General features: G+C 35.6%; 1 protein-coding gene across 8 annotated transcripts in view; it reads right to left on the bottom strand.

Annotated features, from left to right (window-relative positions):
- Positions 1-14,615, bottom strand: part of LOC107583517 (ectonucleoside triphosphate diphosphohydrolase 6-like) — a 20,500-nt gene extending 5,885 nt beyond the window's left edge. For 2 of the 8 annotated variants that reach the window (XM_016269746.1, XM_016269755.1), the window contains exons 1-8: positions 12,383-12,566; positions 11,384-11,707; positions 9,386-9,462; positions 9,124-9,267; positions 8,707-8,782; positions 5,790-5,825; positions 3,663-3,751; positions 2,251-2,330 (exon numbers count right to left, since the gene is read on the bottom strand). In XM_016269746.1, coding sequence (XP_016125232.1) covers positions 2,251-2,330; positions 3,663-3,751; positions 5,790-5,825; positions 8,707-8,782; positions 9,124-9,267; positions 9,386-9,462; positions 11,384-11,636 — 755 coding nt within the window. In that variant the 5' untranslated portion in view covers positions 11,637-11,707; positions 12,383-12,566. The other 6 variants (XM_016269752.1, XM_016269751.1, XM_016269748.1 and 3 more) reach the window with 6 other exon arrangements.

Raw genomic sequence — 14,615 nt, 5'->3', positions numbered from 1 at the left:
AGAAATCCCTGACGCCCCTGACCAAACACAGGACCCAACGGGTGGCGGTGTCAAACATCGGCCAGAGGTTTCACCCTAGTGCTAGAGGACTGCAAGTCATGTAACCTCACTGGATAAAGCCACAGAGAAAACGGAAGTCTTTAAACGGATAGAGTAATATGGTAATACAGTGTCTGTATTTCCGAGTGTTGAGGATTCTTCAATGAGGTGTAATGAAGACCAGCCTGAGGAATGCATGATATTGTACTATCAGTTATTGGCTCAAATTGAGTGAAAAAAAACAAAAAAATTAAAATCCATTTTTCTTGCTGTACAATTATAATGTTGTGATCCCTAAATTCACCTGCAGGGCTCCAGACTGCGACAATTTTTTTCTGCCGGTGCGAATAAATGTTGTGCTCGGTTGTACTGGCATTGTTCAATTCGTGCTGCCATTTCTGTCACATATGAGAAATATCAAAGCAGACCGTTTATCAACTCAGAACAGCTTTACTCGGGAACCAAAGTTGACTTCGCGACACCGTTACAGCACAGCGCTGCGAGATCCAGTGAGAAGTGTTTGAATTTGCCACAGAATTAATAAAAGGTTGCTACAAGATCTAGTGAGATGCATTCAAATTCTGCACAAAAATCTCTGTTATAAACAGATCAAACGGTGCTGACGCAGAAAACCAGAAGCAGTAACGCTAACTTTAACCATGGCGTTGTGGTAGAAATAGTCAAATGTTATTACATTATTCATTTCAGGGTTTGTACAACCTTTTGAGAGAGAAATTCAAGCAATTTTCAATGACTTACAAGCATTTCACACAACTGTTGCCAGTACTTTAAAGCTCCAAAATGATTCAGTTTGAATGTTAGTTTCAGTGGAATTACCAAAATATACTGTGGAGAACAAACACTTGTGTAAAATTAAAAAAATACATCAAATCACCATTATAACCTGTAGATGGCAACAGAGGAGCACTTGTTGGCTTATTAGACATTCATTTATTCATTCAGCTACTTTTCCTTTATATTTTGAAATTATAAAATAAAAATGGTAAAATCTCTAGGCTAAAATATAAAATCATCAAGAAATCAGATTTTGACAGAGTTTTGCTCTTTTTGTGTGTGTATGAAGTAAGAAAAATTAATTTGTGACTAAATCACACATAATCACTGAAGTTGTTGGTCAAGTTCCATATAAGACTATAGAAGAATAATGGTACATTTAATATATACCTTTTCTACATAAAAATTAGATTTTGCACGTTACTGTTGTTAATAAAATAAATATTGTAAGCTTCCCAACTCAAGCTTAGTGCTTTACTGTCAAATGTGTATAAACATGAAATAAACAAGAAATGAACATGTAATATTATTAGTAACTGCACTTATTATTGCAAAACAATAGTATTTTTTCATATCATATATTTTTCATATCCATCTGAAATTAAAAGAATACTGCACATTGTAATTTATATTTATTATCAAAGCATTTGTCAGTAATACAGTTAAAATGGGGAAAATATGTGAACGATTGCATTGCAGGCTGATTTAAGGTGTGCCCCTAAATTTTCTGCATGTGCTCCTAAAAATGTTTAGTCAGGGCCTACAGTGCTCCTAGTAAAAATAGTTAGTCTGGAGCCCTGACCTGTAGCATTAAAATTGATAGATTTTTTGTCTTTAACATTTCATTTTTATTTATTTTAACAAAGTAACATAGAATTTTTGTATTGGAAATTTATTCTGGCCATTTTTGACTAGAAATTATTATTTTTCTCTGACTGCTCAGTGAGATCTAAATGTAAACGACTGTAAAACTGGCACTATTTTGTAAATGTTCAATTGTTTTTTAGAAGCAGGGGTGCGCAAAAATCAACAAAAATTATGTCTTGACTCTTGATATTTTGGAGGAATTTTTTTTAGCTAATGATAATTTTAAAATATTTTGTGAAGTGTGTTTTTGTGCTTGTACCTTGGCTGGTTTAGGCCTGTCACGTGAAAAAGATGACACTAAAACCGCCAGTAGGTGGCGGCAAGTCCCTAATTCATTGAATCATTCATTCAAACGATTCATTCAAAGTGGCTAATTCATTTAGAAATGTCTTTATGAATGAATCATTGAATCATTGACTCAAATGAGTTGTTCAAAAACTGCTACAGCTTTGTTTAGAAATATTTTCCTTGGCGAAAACAGAAAAAAAAAAACAGGCAATATAGTCTCTAAAATGTAAGACCCACTTTACAAATATCCACTCACTTTACCTGTATGAGTAGAGAGCGTGACTGATGTTGAACATCTGAAACGATGTCACGTAATCAATGGGTAAGGTCTGGATGGTTTTCTGCACAGGAACAAAACGCAAACAAGCAAATATTGATGCATTAAAGGTTCACTTAAAGGGTTAGTTCACCCAAAAATGAAAATTCTGTCATTAATTACTCACCCTAATGTTGTTCCAAACCCGTAAGACCTTCGTTCATCTGAACACAAATTAAGATATTTTTGATGAATTCCGAGAGCTCTCTGACCCTCCATAGACAGTAAGAGCCCTATCATGTTCAAGGTCCAGAAAGGTACCAAGAACTTCGACAAAATAGTCCATGTGACATCAATGGTTCAACCGTAATTTTATGAAGCTACGAGAATACTTTTTGTGCACAAAAAACTCCCTTTTGGAGTGTACCACGACGCATGTGTGTGGTGCTGCTGACGCAGAAGCCTTGTTTACGATCAGAGAAATAAAGTCGTTATTTTTGGGGGGGGTTTTGCACAAAAAAAGTATTCTCGTAGCCTAATAAAATTACGGTTGAACCACTGATGTCTCATGGACCATTTTGTCGACGTTCTTGGTACCTTTCTGGACCTTAAACGCGGTAGGACCCTTGCTGTCTATGGAGGCTCAGAGAGCTCTTGGATTTCATAAAAAATATCTTAATTTGTGTTCCAAAGATAAACGAAGGTTTTACAGGTTTGGAACGACATGAGGGTGAGTAATTAATGATAGAATTTTCATGTTTGTGTGAACTAACCCTTTAAGTGGGAATTTGGTAGAATGACAAATATTAAGTTTATTCATTTATCTGACGCTTTTATCCAAAGCGACTTACAATTGAGGAATACAACAAGTGATTCGTCATAAAGAGGAAAATAAACAAAGGAAGTGCTTGTAATTCAGACATTGTTCAGATTAGTAAAAACTAGGAGGGATTACAGAATGAGAAAGCAAAGGTTTTTTTACTCTTTTAGTGTGTATTAATCTCATCATCGCCTGCTTCTGCAAGTTTCTTGTCCAGTATACTTATTTAATACAACATTAGTCAGCAATTGCCTACTGTGGCAGTTTTAAGTACATACTATTTATTTAACACAATATCTGTCGGCAACTATAACTAAACTGCAATCTGCAGGGCAATTCTCATCTGAGCTCATGTTTGGAACTAAAGCTCTCAGAGAAACTGTGTAATGACATGATAAATTGGTCCTCAATCCCCATGTACAAGACCTGACCTAGTTCAAGACCAAGAATCTCTCTAACTCTCTCAGCCCAATGTACAACAAACTGTATTTACCAGGCCTATCGGATTAGCAGGACATTTGCGGATTAATGCATAGGATGGGAGACCATCATGGTAGTTTGTTAGGAGTGTCAAGTACATGCATGTACATGGCTTACTTCATCCTGTAGAGCAAAGGTGATCTGGGTCGAGCCCCCTCCTAAATCCAGCATGCCTACTGTAGGAGTCTCAGTACCATGAAGAACACCTGTGAGAGGTAGAAAGACTTTTTTAAAGCACTTTAAAGGAGACATATTATGCCCCTTTTTACAATATGTAATATAAGTCCTTTGTGTCCCCAGAATTTGTATGTGAAGTTTCAGCTCAAAATACTCCACAGATCATTTATTATATCATTTTGAAAATGCCTATTTTGAGTGGAAGCAGAAACATGCTGTTTTTCGGGCTGGTCTCTTTAAATGCAAATAAGCTGCTGCTCCCCGCCCCCTTTTCCAGAATAGAGCTGTTCCATTACAGCTCGTACCTGCTAAAAAACATGTTTTGGTTCTGATTATCATGTTTATCGTGCTGAAATCATGCATTTTAAACCATATGAGTTTAAACTTGATATACGGTTTTCTGAGTGCACACATCCGAAGCACACGGACAGAAAGCTGCTGTCACAGCATGTGAGTACTAAACTAAGTTCTCATTCACACACAAGTTTACATTAAAAACACATGAGTTACAAAAACAGTCAGTTATGTCTATGAAGGTAAACAGCTGGGAAATAAATCGCTTGTTTATTTTAGATCTGTGTGGCAGCAGCAATGTACAGTAAATAAATCAATAAATCCACTGCTCTGTTGTCTGCTCTGAGGCTGGGACTTAGGCCCCATCCACACGGAGACGCGTTTAGCTATATACGCATAAATTTTGTGTTTCGTTTTGTCCAGACGGATCCGGCGTTTTGGGAGAGTGAAAGCGATATTTTTTGAAACCGGGTCCCAGAGTGGATAAATCTGAAAACGCCACCCTTGCGTTTCGTGTGTGGACAGCGAATCCGTTTATTTTCTGAAACGATGACGTCATCAGCCCACGTCTCGCCCCTAGTCAGACACCGCTGCGTCACGTAACAGCAACAAAAACATGAACAAACACTGAACAATTGTCTTTTTATTAACTAACATTAACACAGATTAATAAATGTATTGTTCCATGTTCATTTGTATACCGCGCGCAAGCATAGTCCAAGTCTTCTTCTCCATTTTTAGTGTATCTCTGTGGCAGAATTACAGTGCCACATGCTGGTCTGGCATGTATACTACATCGGACGCAGGAAAAAACGCATGGAAAACGCTAGGCGTGCCGCTTTCTACTTTTTTCCAAAGCGTTCGGGCCCTTGCGCTCCAGAGGCATCTGCCGTTGCTAAGCAACCATGAAGACGCGGAAGCTTCAGCAAAGGATAAATGGATTTGCAGCACTAAAAATCGCTTGCAGTAGCTCTGCTACTAAATTTATATAAAAATGGCTATCTCTGTACAGCTACAATCAGCTGTTCCTTCATCTTGGCTGAGCTTTCAATGTTGTTACGGGAAAGGACGAAGCTGATTGGTTGGTTCTTGTCACATGACCTGCGGTGCGCTTGCGGCATTCTGAAAAGTTGAAATGTTTTTATCTGGATGCGGCGCGGACACGCCTGGAAAAAATGAGCGCGTCGCACCGCGTCGCTTCCATTACGAGTGTGCCTGCCGCGCGTCTACATTTGAAATAACGAACTTGAGCATAAAAGACGCGATATGTGAATGGCCCCAAAGACAGAACAGTTAACATGTTTTGCTCAAACTTTCGCCATGGCATTAGAACTAATACACTGTTGTCACTTGCTAAATCAAAATGATGACGCCGTGGGTGGAAATTTACAGATTAAGGGGTGGTAATATTATAATGAGATCCCTTTGCCACGTCACCAAGGGAGCGAAATCAGACGCGCTCGTTTTTTCAGACGCTTGCAGGAAAAGGCTTTACCAGGGGGTTACTGGGTTAATCTTCTTCACGTTTCCTTGGTTGGTAGATGCACCGGGGACCTGATTATAGCACTTAAAACCTGGAAAAGTCTGTCATTTTCATGATATGTCACCTTTAACTAACTAATACTAAGATCAAACCAAACATTTTCAAGTAACAGTAAAGAAACAAAACAAAAATGGCATGCGGGCAGGGAAATAAATTTGTGTCCAGATTAATCTGTCATTGTTTTGTTGCTGATGTCATGAAATATAACGTGACTACTAATATTTGCTTACCTAATAAAAAGTTGATGGTAATCCACGCTGACATGCCTGTGTAAATACAAATGGGCATTAATTTTTAGTACAATAATTCTGCATACCACCATTGAGTCACATCATTGAGAACTTTTTAGATAAAAGATTTTAATGTAACCGTACATTTCTGCCATATGGACATCAACTTGAGATAGTCACCACTGACAAGCTATTACTAAATATAATGTAGAAACTTTAATTTTCTGTAACGCTGCTTAGCAAAGATTTGCATTGTGAAAAGCGCTATACAAATAAACTTGAATTGAATTACTATAAAAAAAAAAATACTAGCTTCATGGTACAAAATGTTATCCAAGCCCAAAAAGAACATCTACTGAAGCTAAGCTGCAAAAAAAAAAAAAATTCTTTTTTTATCTTGTTTTGAACTTTTGATGTCGGTGAAATGTCCCAACCTCAGAAACTAGCAGCAGACATTTTTTATTTAACAAGTTTCTTCAACATTTCAGTCTGCACACATCTTTCTGAATCTTTGAGACTCCGCTTTGCAAAGAGGTTGTCATTTAAGGATGGGGACAATTTTCATAAATATCCTGAAGGCACAGCAGCTTAAAAAACAGACTTTAATTTTAAGGACCAGAAACCAACTTTATGACCAACATTATCAGTGTGCCTTTAGGTATAAAAAACAAAGAAAAAGATCATCATATGAGACCTTTAAAGTATAACAACTCAAAGCTACACTACCATTCCAAATTTGGGAAGGTAAGATTTTTTTAATGTTTTTGAAAGAGTCTCTTATGCTCACCTAGGGTGCAATTTATTTCAAAACACTATAAAATTGCTGAACTTTTGATGTCGGTGAAATGTCCCAACCTCAGAAACTAGCAGCAGACATTTTTTATTTAACAAGTTTCTTCAACATTTCAGTCTGCACACATCTTTCTGAATCTTTGAGACTCTGCTTTGCAAAGAGGTTGTCATTTAAGGATGGGGACCATTTTCATAAATATCCTGAAGGCACAGCAGCTTAAAAAACAGACTTTAATTTTAAGGACCAGAAACCAACTTTATGACCAACATTATCAGTGTGCCTTTAGGTATAAAAAACAAAGAAAAAGATCATCATATGAGACCTTTAAAGTATAACAACTCAAAGCTACACTACCATTCCAAATTTGGGAAGGTAAGATTTTTTTAATGTTTTTGAAAGAGTCTCTTATGCTCACCTAGGGTGCAATTTATTTCAAAACACTATAAAATTGCTGTGATGAGCAGCCATTTTACTCCAGTCTTTCGTGTCACATGATCCTTCAGAAATCATGCTGATTTGCTGCTAAAGAATAATTTCTTATTATTAGTAATGTTGAAAACAGTTGTGCTGCCAAATATTTTAGTGGAAACCATGATACACATTTTTCAGGTATTCTTTGATGAATAAAAGCATTTATTTGAAATAGAAACCTTTCATAGCATTATGTCTTCGCTGTCACTTTTGATTAACACAATGCATTCTCAATTAATAAAAATTGGTCCAAAATGTTTGAACCGTAGTGTACAACATATGCTGGTGAATTTAAAGAGTTTAGCATTAACATAAAGTCAAGGTCCAGCCAAATCGCAAAGACTCTCTAAGTGAGTGCATCATCGGATCTTTATACTAAAACTCAATGTTTGTTTTGAATGTAGGTTGCATCTTAACAAAGTAAGGGGCTTTAGCCCACAGAAATAACCAAACTCACTTAGTGTCTATAAACTCCATCCCTGCCGTCTCCCTCACATATACCACTTACGCACAGCATTAACAATAAGTCTGTATGATTTGCTGTGATGGACTAATCTGGTTGGGTAAGCTTGTGCGTTCAGGAGAGTTCAGACTCGCACTGATAATGAGACTCAGATTATCCGGTTATGGAACTGCAGAGTTTAAGCATTAATTTTACAACAAAATCTCAAATATCCTATTAAGCAAAAATAACTTGTATATCAACAAAAAAGTAGTATCAACTTGGCTTTTGCTAAACACTAGAATTTACTGCATAGCAAATTAATGGGTGCTAATCTGTTTGCAGAGATTACAGTGCACACGGGACATTATTCCCTGGGCTTATTATTACTTGTATGAACTATTTTAAAGGATTGGATTAAAGTTCCATATACGCATTATCTATCGTTAATATACACACAGCTCAAGCTATTACTGAAGAAAATTTCAATTTACAACTTATATCTTTCTGACCAGAGGCTTTTGACGAGCTAGAGATGTACAGTAACATCTGCTGGTTTCACATTCATGGCAGACAGACTTCTGCATGGATCACAGCACAGGAAAACACTGCAACATTACAATCATCTACTTGAATAGAAACCCTAAAGTATCCCTACTTTTCATTTTTCATTTTTTAGGAATTTTACCATCTTTAGTAACAATGGTATTTTGGTGGGAAATATATTTACCGCAGTGTTATTACAGTATTATTCATATTAAAGTATTTAATAACATTCTGAATTAGCTTTTATTTTCATATTTTCAGTTTTCAATTTGAGTTTATTTTAAGTTTAATTATTTTGTTATGTACTTTTGTCTTTTTTTTGGCTGATATATTAATGTTACAAACATATATTATTAAGGTTGTTTAGTCTTTATTTTCAAATTAGACTTAAAATGAAAGTGTTATTATTATTCTGAAAAATATTTGAATATTAATTATTCAAATAATCTGACTGTCAAAATACAGTAAATCAAAAGTGCTGTTGTTAAATGCATTACATGCTAAAAAGTCACCATGGAAGTCTGTAACCTACAGCAGATACGGTAGGTTACACAATGCTTAAAAGTTGCATTACAATCTATTACAATTTCAAAATAAGTACTCTTTTTATTACGAACCTGACATTATTAACTTACAGTATGGCAAAGAAGTAATTGGCACAGTACCTTCATCTGTGCCATCCATGATTGACACACTGTCTGGTCTATACAGGAACAAGGATTCGCTAAACACCTCCCTCACCTGCAGCAAAGAGATTTTAGATTTAACATGGCATGACATGTTACAGATACTGAAAACTGTGACATAATTAGGAAATACTAAGACAGGCTAAACAAGAAATGCCTGAAGACATAGCTCTCATCTCCATAACTTTTAACACACTTCTATAATCCTTACTGAATTAAAAAAAAATTAAACAATAGATTTTACTCCACCCTTGACAAATTACTGTTGCTTTGGAACTGTGCATCACAGCATTTCTAATGTTACGGTGTCATTTCACACCTCCCAAAATTGTGTTGTAGTATTTGTAGTATTAAAACTATAGTGAATGTTCACTTGGCGACTGATGGTTCTCTGACCTTGTCCAGCAGGATTGTGGCCTTCTCACCAGGCAGCAGTCTGAGCCCTGCCGTGGCTCTGAGCATGAGCGGGGAAGAACTCCATAATGTCTCAGGAACAGTGTCTTTAGCAACATTTAACAGTTCCAACAGTCCTTCCTTACTCTGTAAAACAACATTACTGTAATCATTAAACTGCAGACAAAAAAAAGATAATATCACAACCCTGAGGCATTTGTGATGGGTTTACAATTATAAAACTTGAACACATTTTACTGGTTACCTTTTCTGGGTCATCAGCATATGCAGACAGTCCAGGTTTTATAGCGCTAAATGTCTCATGGGCTAATTTAGGAGCTTCTGTTAACACACAAAGAGTTTAAAAACAAACTTTTGACACTTTTGTAGTGTATATATAAAAAGATATTCATAAATGTACTGTATATGTGTAACATTAACTGCAGTAGTAGGGTTCCACATGGCTTGTTATCATATCAACCTTTGCATAATAAAGAACATAAACAAATGTTTCAGCCTCTGATAAAAATCCAACCATACTCTCCAATGTGACCTTTGACCCATGAGGCTTAGCTAGGATGTGAACAGGCATGAGTGTGCATGAGAGAGTGTGCCTAATAGCATAGACTACTTGCTGTCCATTATAATATGACAATCATAGGTTTAACAATAAAGGCTAAAGCAGCACTTAACTGATTTAGCTCTGAATTGGGATGCGATAACTAAGCCATTAGACGATCAATGCTGTGCTAGGCAGTAAACCTAATATCTGTGGATAATGCCCACACAGTCAACATATACATGTTTTTTTACTATAGTAACACTATGGTATTCGGCAGTCAGGTAACTTAATAAATAATTAGATGAGTAAGCATTATGGTATTTCTATGACAGCCACAACAGTCGAAATACGTTTTGGCTACTAGTTTTCAAATACCACAGTTTGTTTTGTATAAATAGTTAAATTGATCTAACCAGCCAATACAAAAATTAACCACCATAACCATAATTTCCTCCAAAATACCATAGCTATATTTATTGATACTACTATAAAATCATCATCAGTTAATTTTTTCAATGAATTTTACTATTTACCAATGACTTTAGTAACTATGTATTTTGGTGGGAAATATATTTAGTGCTATTCTATTATTATTTATAAACTATTATAGTATTTTTTGTGCCTTTGCTCTTTTTTTTTACATTTCAATTTAGCTTTATTTTTATTTCAGTTTTAGTAATTTTACTTTTTTATCTAACATTTACATTTTATTTTAATTCAGCTTTGTATCAATTAACCCAAAAATAACTTGTATATCAACAAAAAAGTAGTATCAACTTGGCTTTTGCTAAACACTAGAATTTACTGCATAGCAAATTAATGGGTGCTAATCTGTTTGCAGAGATTACAGTGCACACGGGACATTATTCCCTGGGTTTATTATTACTTGTATGAACTATTTTAAAGGATTGGATTAAAGTTCCATATACGCATTATCTATCGTTAATATACACACAGCTCAAGCTATTACTGAAGAAAATTTCAATTTACAACTTATACCTTTCTGACCAGAGGCTTTTGACGAGCTAGAGATGTACAGTAACATTGTGCTATTCTATTATTATTTATAAACTATTATAGTATTTTTTGTGCCTTTGCTCTTTTTTTTTACATTTCAATTTAGCTTTATTTTTATTTCAGTTTTAGTAATTTTACTTTTTTATCTAACATTTACATTTTATTTTAATTCAGCTTTGTATCAATTAACCCCAATTTTTTTTTTAAGTTTTAGTTAATAATAACACTGGTAACTTTAAATATGGATAACAACAAACTAGCAAGCAGACTACACTTTCAGAAGAAAATTCTGTAGTAATTGTAGTGCTATTCTATTATTATTTATAAACTATTATAGTATTTTTTGTGCCTTTGCTCTTTTTTTTACATTTCAATTTAGCTTTATTTTTATTTCAGTTTTAGTAATTTTACTTTTTTTATCTAACATTTACATTTTATTTTAATTCAGCTTTGTATCAATTAACCAAAAAATTTTTTTTTAAGTTTTAGTTAATAATAACACTGGTAACTTTAAATATGGATAACAACAAACTAGCAAGCAGACTACACTTTCAGAAGAAAATTCTGTAGTAATTGTTATGAAAAAGCTTTTGTTATGTAGAACAGGCTGAAAATTTGGCAGTGTTTCTCTAAGTGGACTGAAATGGACAAGTGGACTCAAATACCTCTTACATTTTAACATACCATTTGGCGCGATCTGAAATTTGAAGATGTGAATCCGGGTTCCAGTGCTTCCAGCATCAAACATAATACCATACTGGAAATTTTCACTGACCACCTGAGCTGAGGTCGACTGTTTATGGGTGTCCACCCTATGCTGGGGCAGCTGGTCAGATACTGGTGGTTTGGAGTCATCATAATAGTGTTTGACGTAGGTGAGGTAGACCACCAGGCAGCCCACAAACATAAAGACGAAAGCTAGCTTTGGGAACCTCATAATGGCAGCCAGAGTTACATGATGTGGAGTCAATTTCCAAATACAGCAGGCTTCTCAGCTCTCTCCACTACCTCCAGAACCAAAAAAACAATGAGTTTTTATTTGCTATAAGACAAACAAGTATGAAATATCACTCACCCAGCTGACTCACAACTAACAAACAATTACATGTGGACATATTTACATACCGGTTATAACTCAATTCATGAAAAATTCAAATATAACTTATTTTCTGCCACAACTATATGTCATCTTCATCACACAAATTATAAATAATTGTTTTGGGATATGTAGAAAGTTTCATTATTTTTAAACCGTTCCTACTAGTACCTAGCAACACCTGAAAAACAAACAGCTGCTCTATTAAATGTAAATTATGCGTTATATGAAAAATACGGTTAATTTGTCAGGACTGATTTTCTGACTGTGACGAGAGTTCAATAGATAGAGTTATGTAAGTTATACATATAAGCGAATTCTTGATTTGCCGATATTTATAATGAATATTTGACACATTAATTTAGTATCCGTCTATGTTTACCCAGGTTATTGGGCGATATAGGCACACACACTGTACAAGAAAATACCAGATATGGTGGGCATATTAATCCAAAATAACAACTTTATACTTTACTTTTACTTTATTAAAATTAAATGTTGTCTAATTTCTCAAGAATAGTGTGAGTGGATATCAATCTCAGTATTATGAGTCAACAATTTAGTAAATATATTTAAGACCATTATACCTAGCTCTCTCTAGCAAGATCATACTCCTCCGAGTGCAAGTCGTGTTTTTGGTGTCGATGAATACCCATGATGAGATTTTGATATTTCTTTTGAAAGACTATTAAAACTCTTCTTGTCTCGTTTTGATTACGTCAGTAACGTCCAGCGTGGAGATGACGTGGCGGGAATACACGCTACGCAGGCGCGCCCTCACACACCCGGCCCGCAGTGTAACTGGCAGCAGTGTCATATGAGCGATATGTGTTTGAAAAGACAATACAAATTACTCTTGTATAATTTTGTTACGTTCAACTATTTTCGGTAGACAGACTCATAATTGTAGTTTATGATTAAATCGGCTTAAATGCTTTTGTTAGTTTGCTGTTTTATAGCTAGGCTAATGAAGAAACGCCAAAAACTAACATGATTAATGCTATTAATACATTTTTGAAGTTTAGATTGTAAAATAATTCGTTCACTGATACTTTTCCCCTTTATTATTCCCATTTGAGTCCCTTCTTGGTTGAGAAAAGTAATTCACTAAAATTAAATCCCAAGGAAAGTAGCCTAATTGGCTCTGAATTGCAGTATCCAAAAAAATCACATATAATTGTTTTGCTTAGAATTTTTAATCCTCTGATTCATTTTATTTGAGCAGATTTCATCTGAATCGAGTTAAGACGTGGCCCATAAAAGCATTTGGTCACTTGAGCCACAAAATTTATGAATTTCACTGCATTAGAAAACAAAATATAAAAGCAGTGGAATTAGTCTGAATATGTTTGTCTTAGTTTTGAGCAGTACACCTATTGTTTTAATGATTTACAACCGCACAATCTTCTATTTATGAAATGTTTAAAAAAAAATGTGCTTGTTATAGCAACAGGTTCTGCACAAATGCTTTAAAGTTGCCATTTTCAAGCCCCATTTCCATTATTTAATGCTTCCCTCTTAACCTCCTGAGACCCAGAGAGCCAATTATACTTTCATTGTGCTGTTTTCAATATGGCACCAGCTGGTCTCTTCACCATGGCCCTATGAGTTTTGTTAAAGTTTACCAGGCTGTGGCAGCTACATGACCTGTGGCGCATCTCCATTCATTACCTTAATTAACCATCATTAGGCCTGCTATATGGGCCAATCTGTGGTTCCCTCCTACACTTTCTCATGCAACATGATGTGACGCCCCATCTGAGCACGAATTTCAGCCAATGAGTGACCCATAATGAGGGGGCTGGAGATGGTTTTGATGATATTCATTTGACGCTTCCTATTGAGTGTGTCTGCAAGCTTGAAAGGACCATATGCTCTCATTTTACGTGCATGTATGTGTGTGAGCGCATCTATCTAGGACACAAGGTCCTACAGGGGTGAGGGGCAATGGCCCGCCTAATATAAGACCGTTCTCACTTATCAAAAATCAGTGTGGGAAGACTGCTTTGAGGGGGAAGGGGACGATGGCCATCCCTCCAAACTGTTGCACTCTGACCACCCCCCTCAAAGAGCGATGCATACATGACTTCCCCCATTATATCTTATGCATTACAGACGTACCTCAACAGTTGCAGCAGAAAGCACAACGCCTCCTCCTTGCCCCCCTCAGCACTGAATAAATGACCTGATCGCTGTCTTTTTACTCACCAATAATGGGCTGAGTGGCAGTTTGCATACTGCATGTGGATTCTAAAGAACTGAGAGAGAGAAAAAAAGGGACGGAAGATCAATAAACAGTGGTGCAAGTATTAGTGATAAAAGGTGTTTTCACAAAACTTCTGCTGTTCATTTTCTTGTGAACAGCAGTTCTCCACCACATTGAACAGTGAACAGATGTACATGTTCTCCACCACAAGTCTTTTCGGGAAATTTCTCTTCCAATAACTGTGTTTGTTTGAACTCTTCCATAAATTGTACATTTAACATGTAAGGTCACATCTATTACAGTATTACATATATAAGGATAATTACCATTAACCAATGGATAGGTTTTTACAGCATTTTTTATAATCTTTCACAATTAAAAGGATTTTTTTTTTACAGTGCATGTAAGCTCTTAATAGCTTTTAGCAATTTAATGTTTAATGGTCCCTTAATCTCCCCTTCACATTTTAACAATGATGATTAAACCATTAGTTATGTGGTCTGCATAACCATTTAAAGCAAATTCATAGCAATTACATCACATTATTAAGAGCCACGCTCTATGCAGGGTTCCTCAAATCTAGCCCTGGAGGGCCAATGCGCTGCAGAGTTTAG

The sequence above is a fragment of the Sinocyclocheilus grahami genome, unplaced genomic scaffold (genome assembly GCF_001515645.1).
Source record: "Sinocyclocheilus grahami isolate Dianchi unplaced genomic scaffold, SAMN03320097.WGS_v1.1 scaffold54.1, whole genome shotgun sequence".
In the NCBI taxonomy this organism is placed as follows: domain Eukaryota; kingdom Metazoa; phylum Chordata; class Actinopteri; order Cypriniformes; family Cyprinidae; genus Sinocyclocheilus; species Sinocyclocheilus grahami.
The sequence above is the reverse complement of the archived record's forward strand: the minus strand, read 5'-3'. Positions and strand labels throughout refer to the sequence as shown.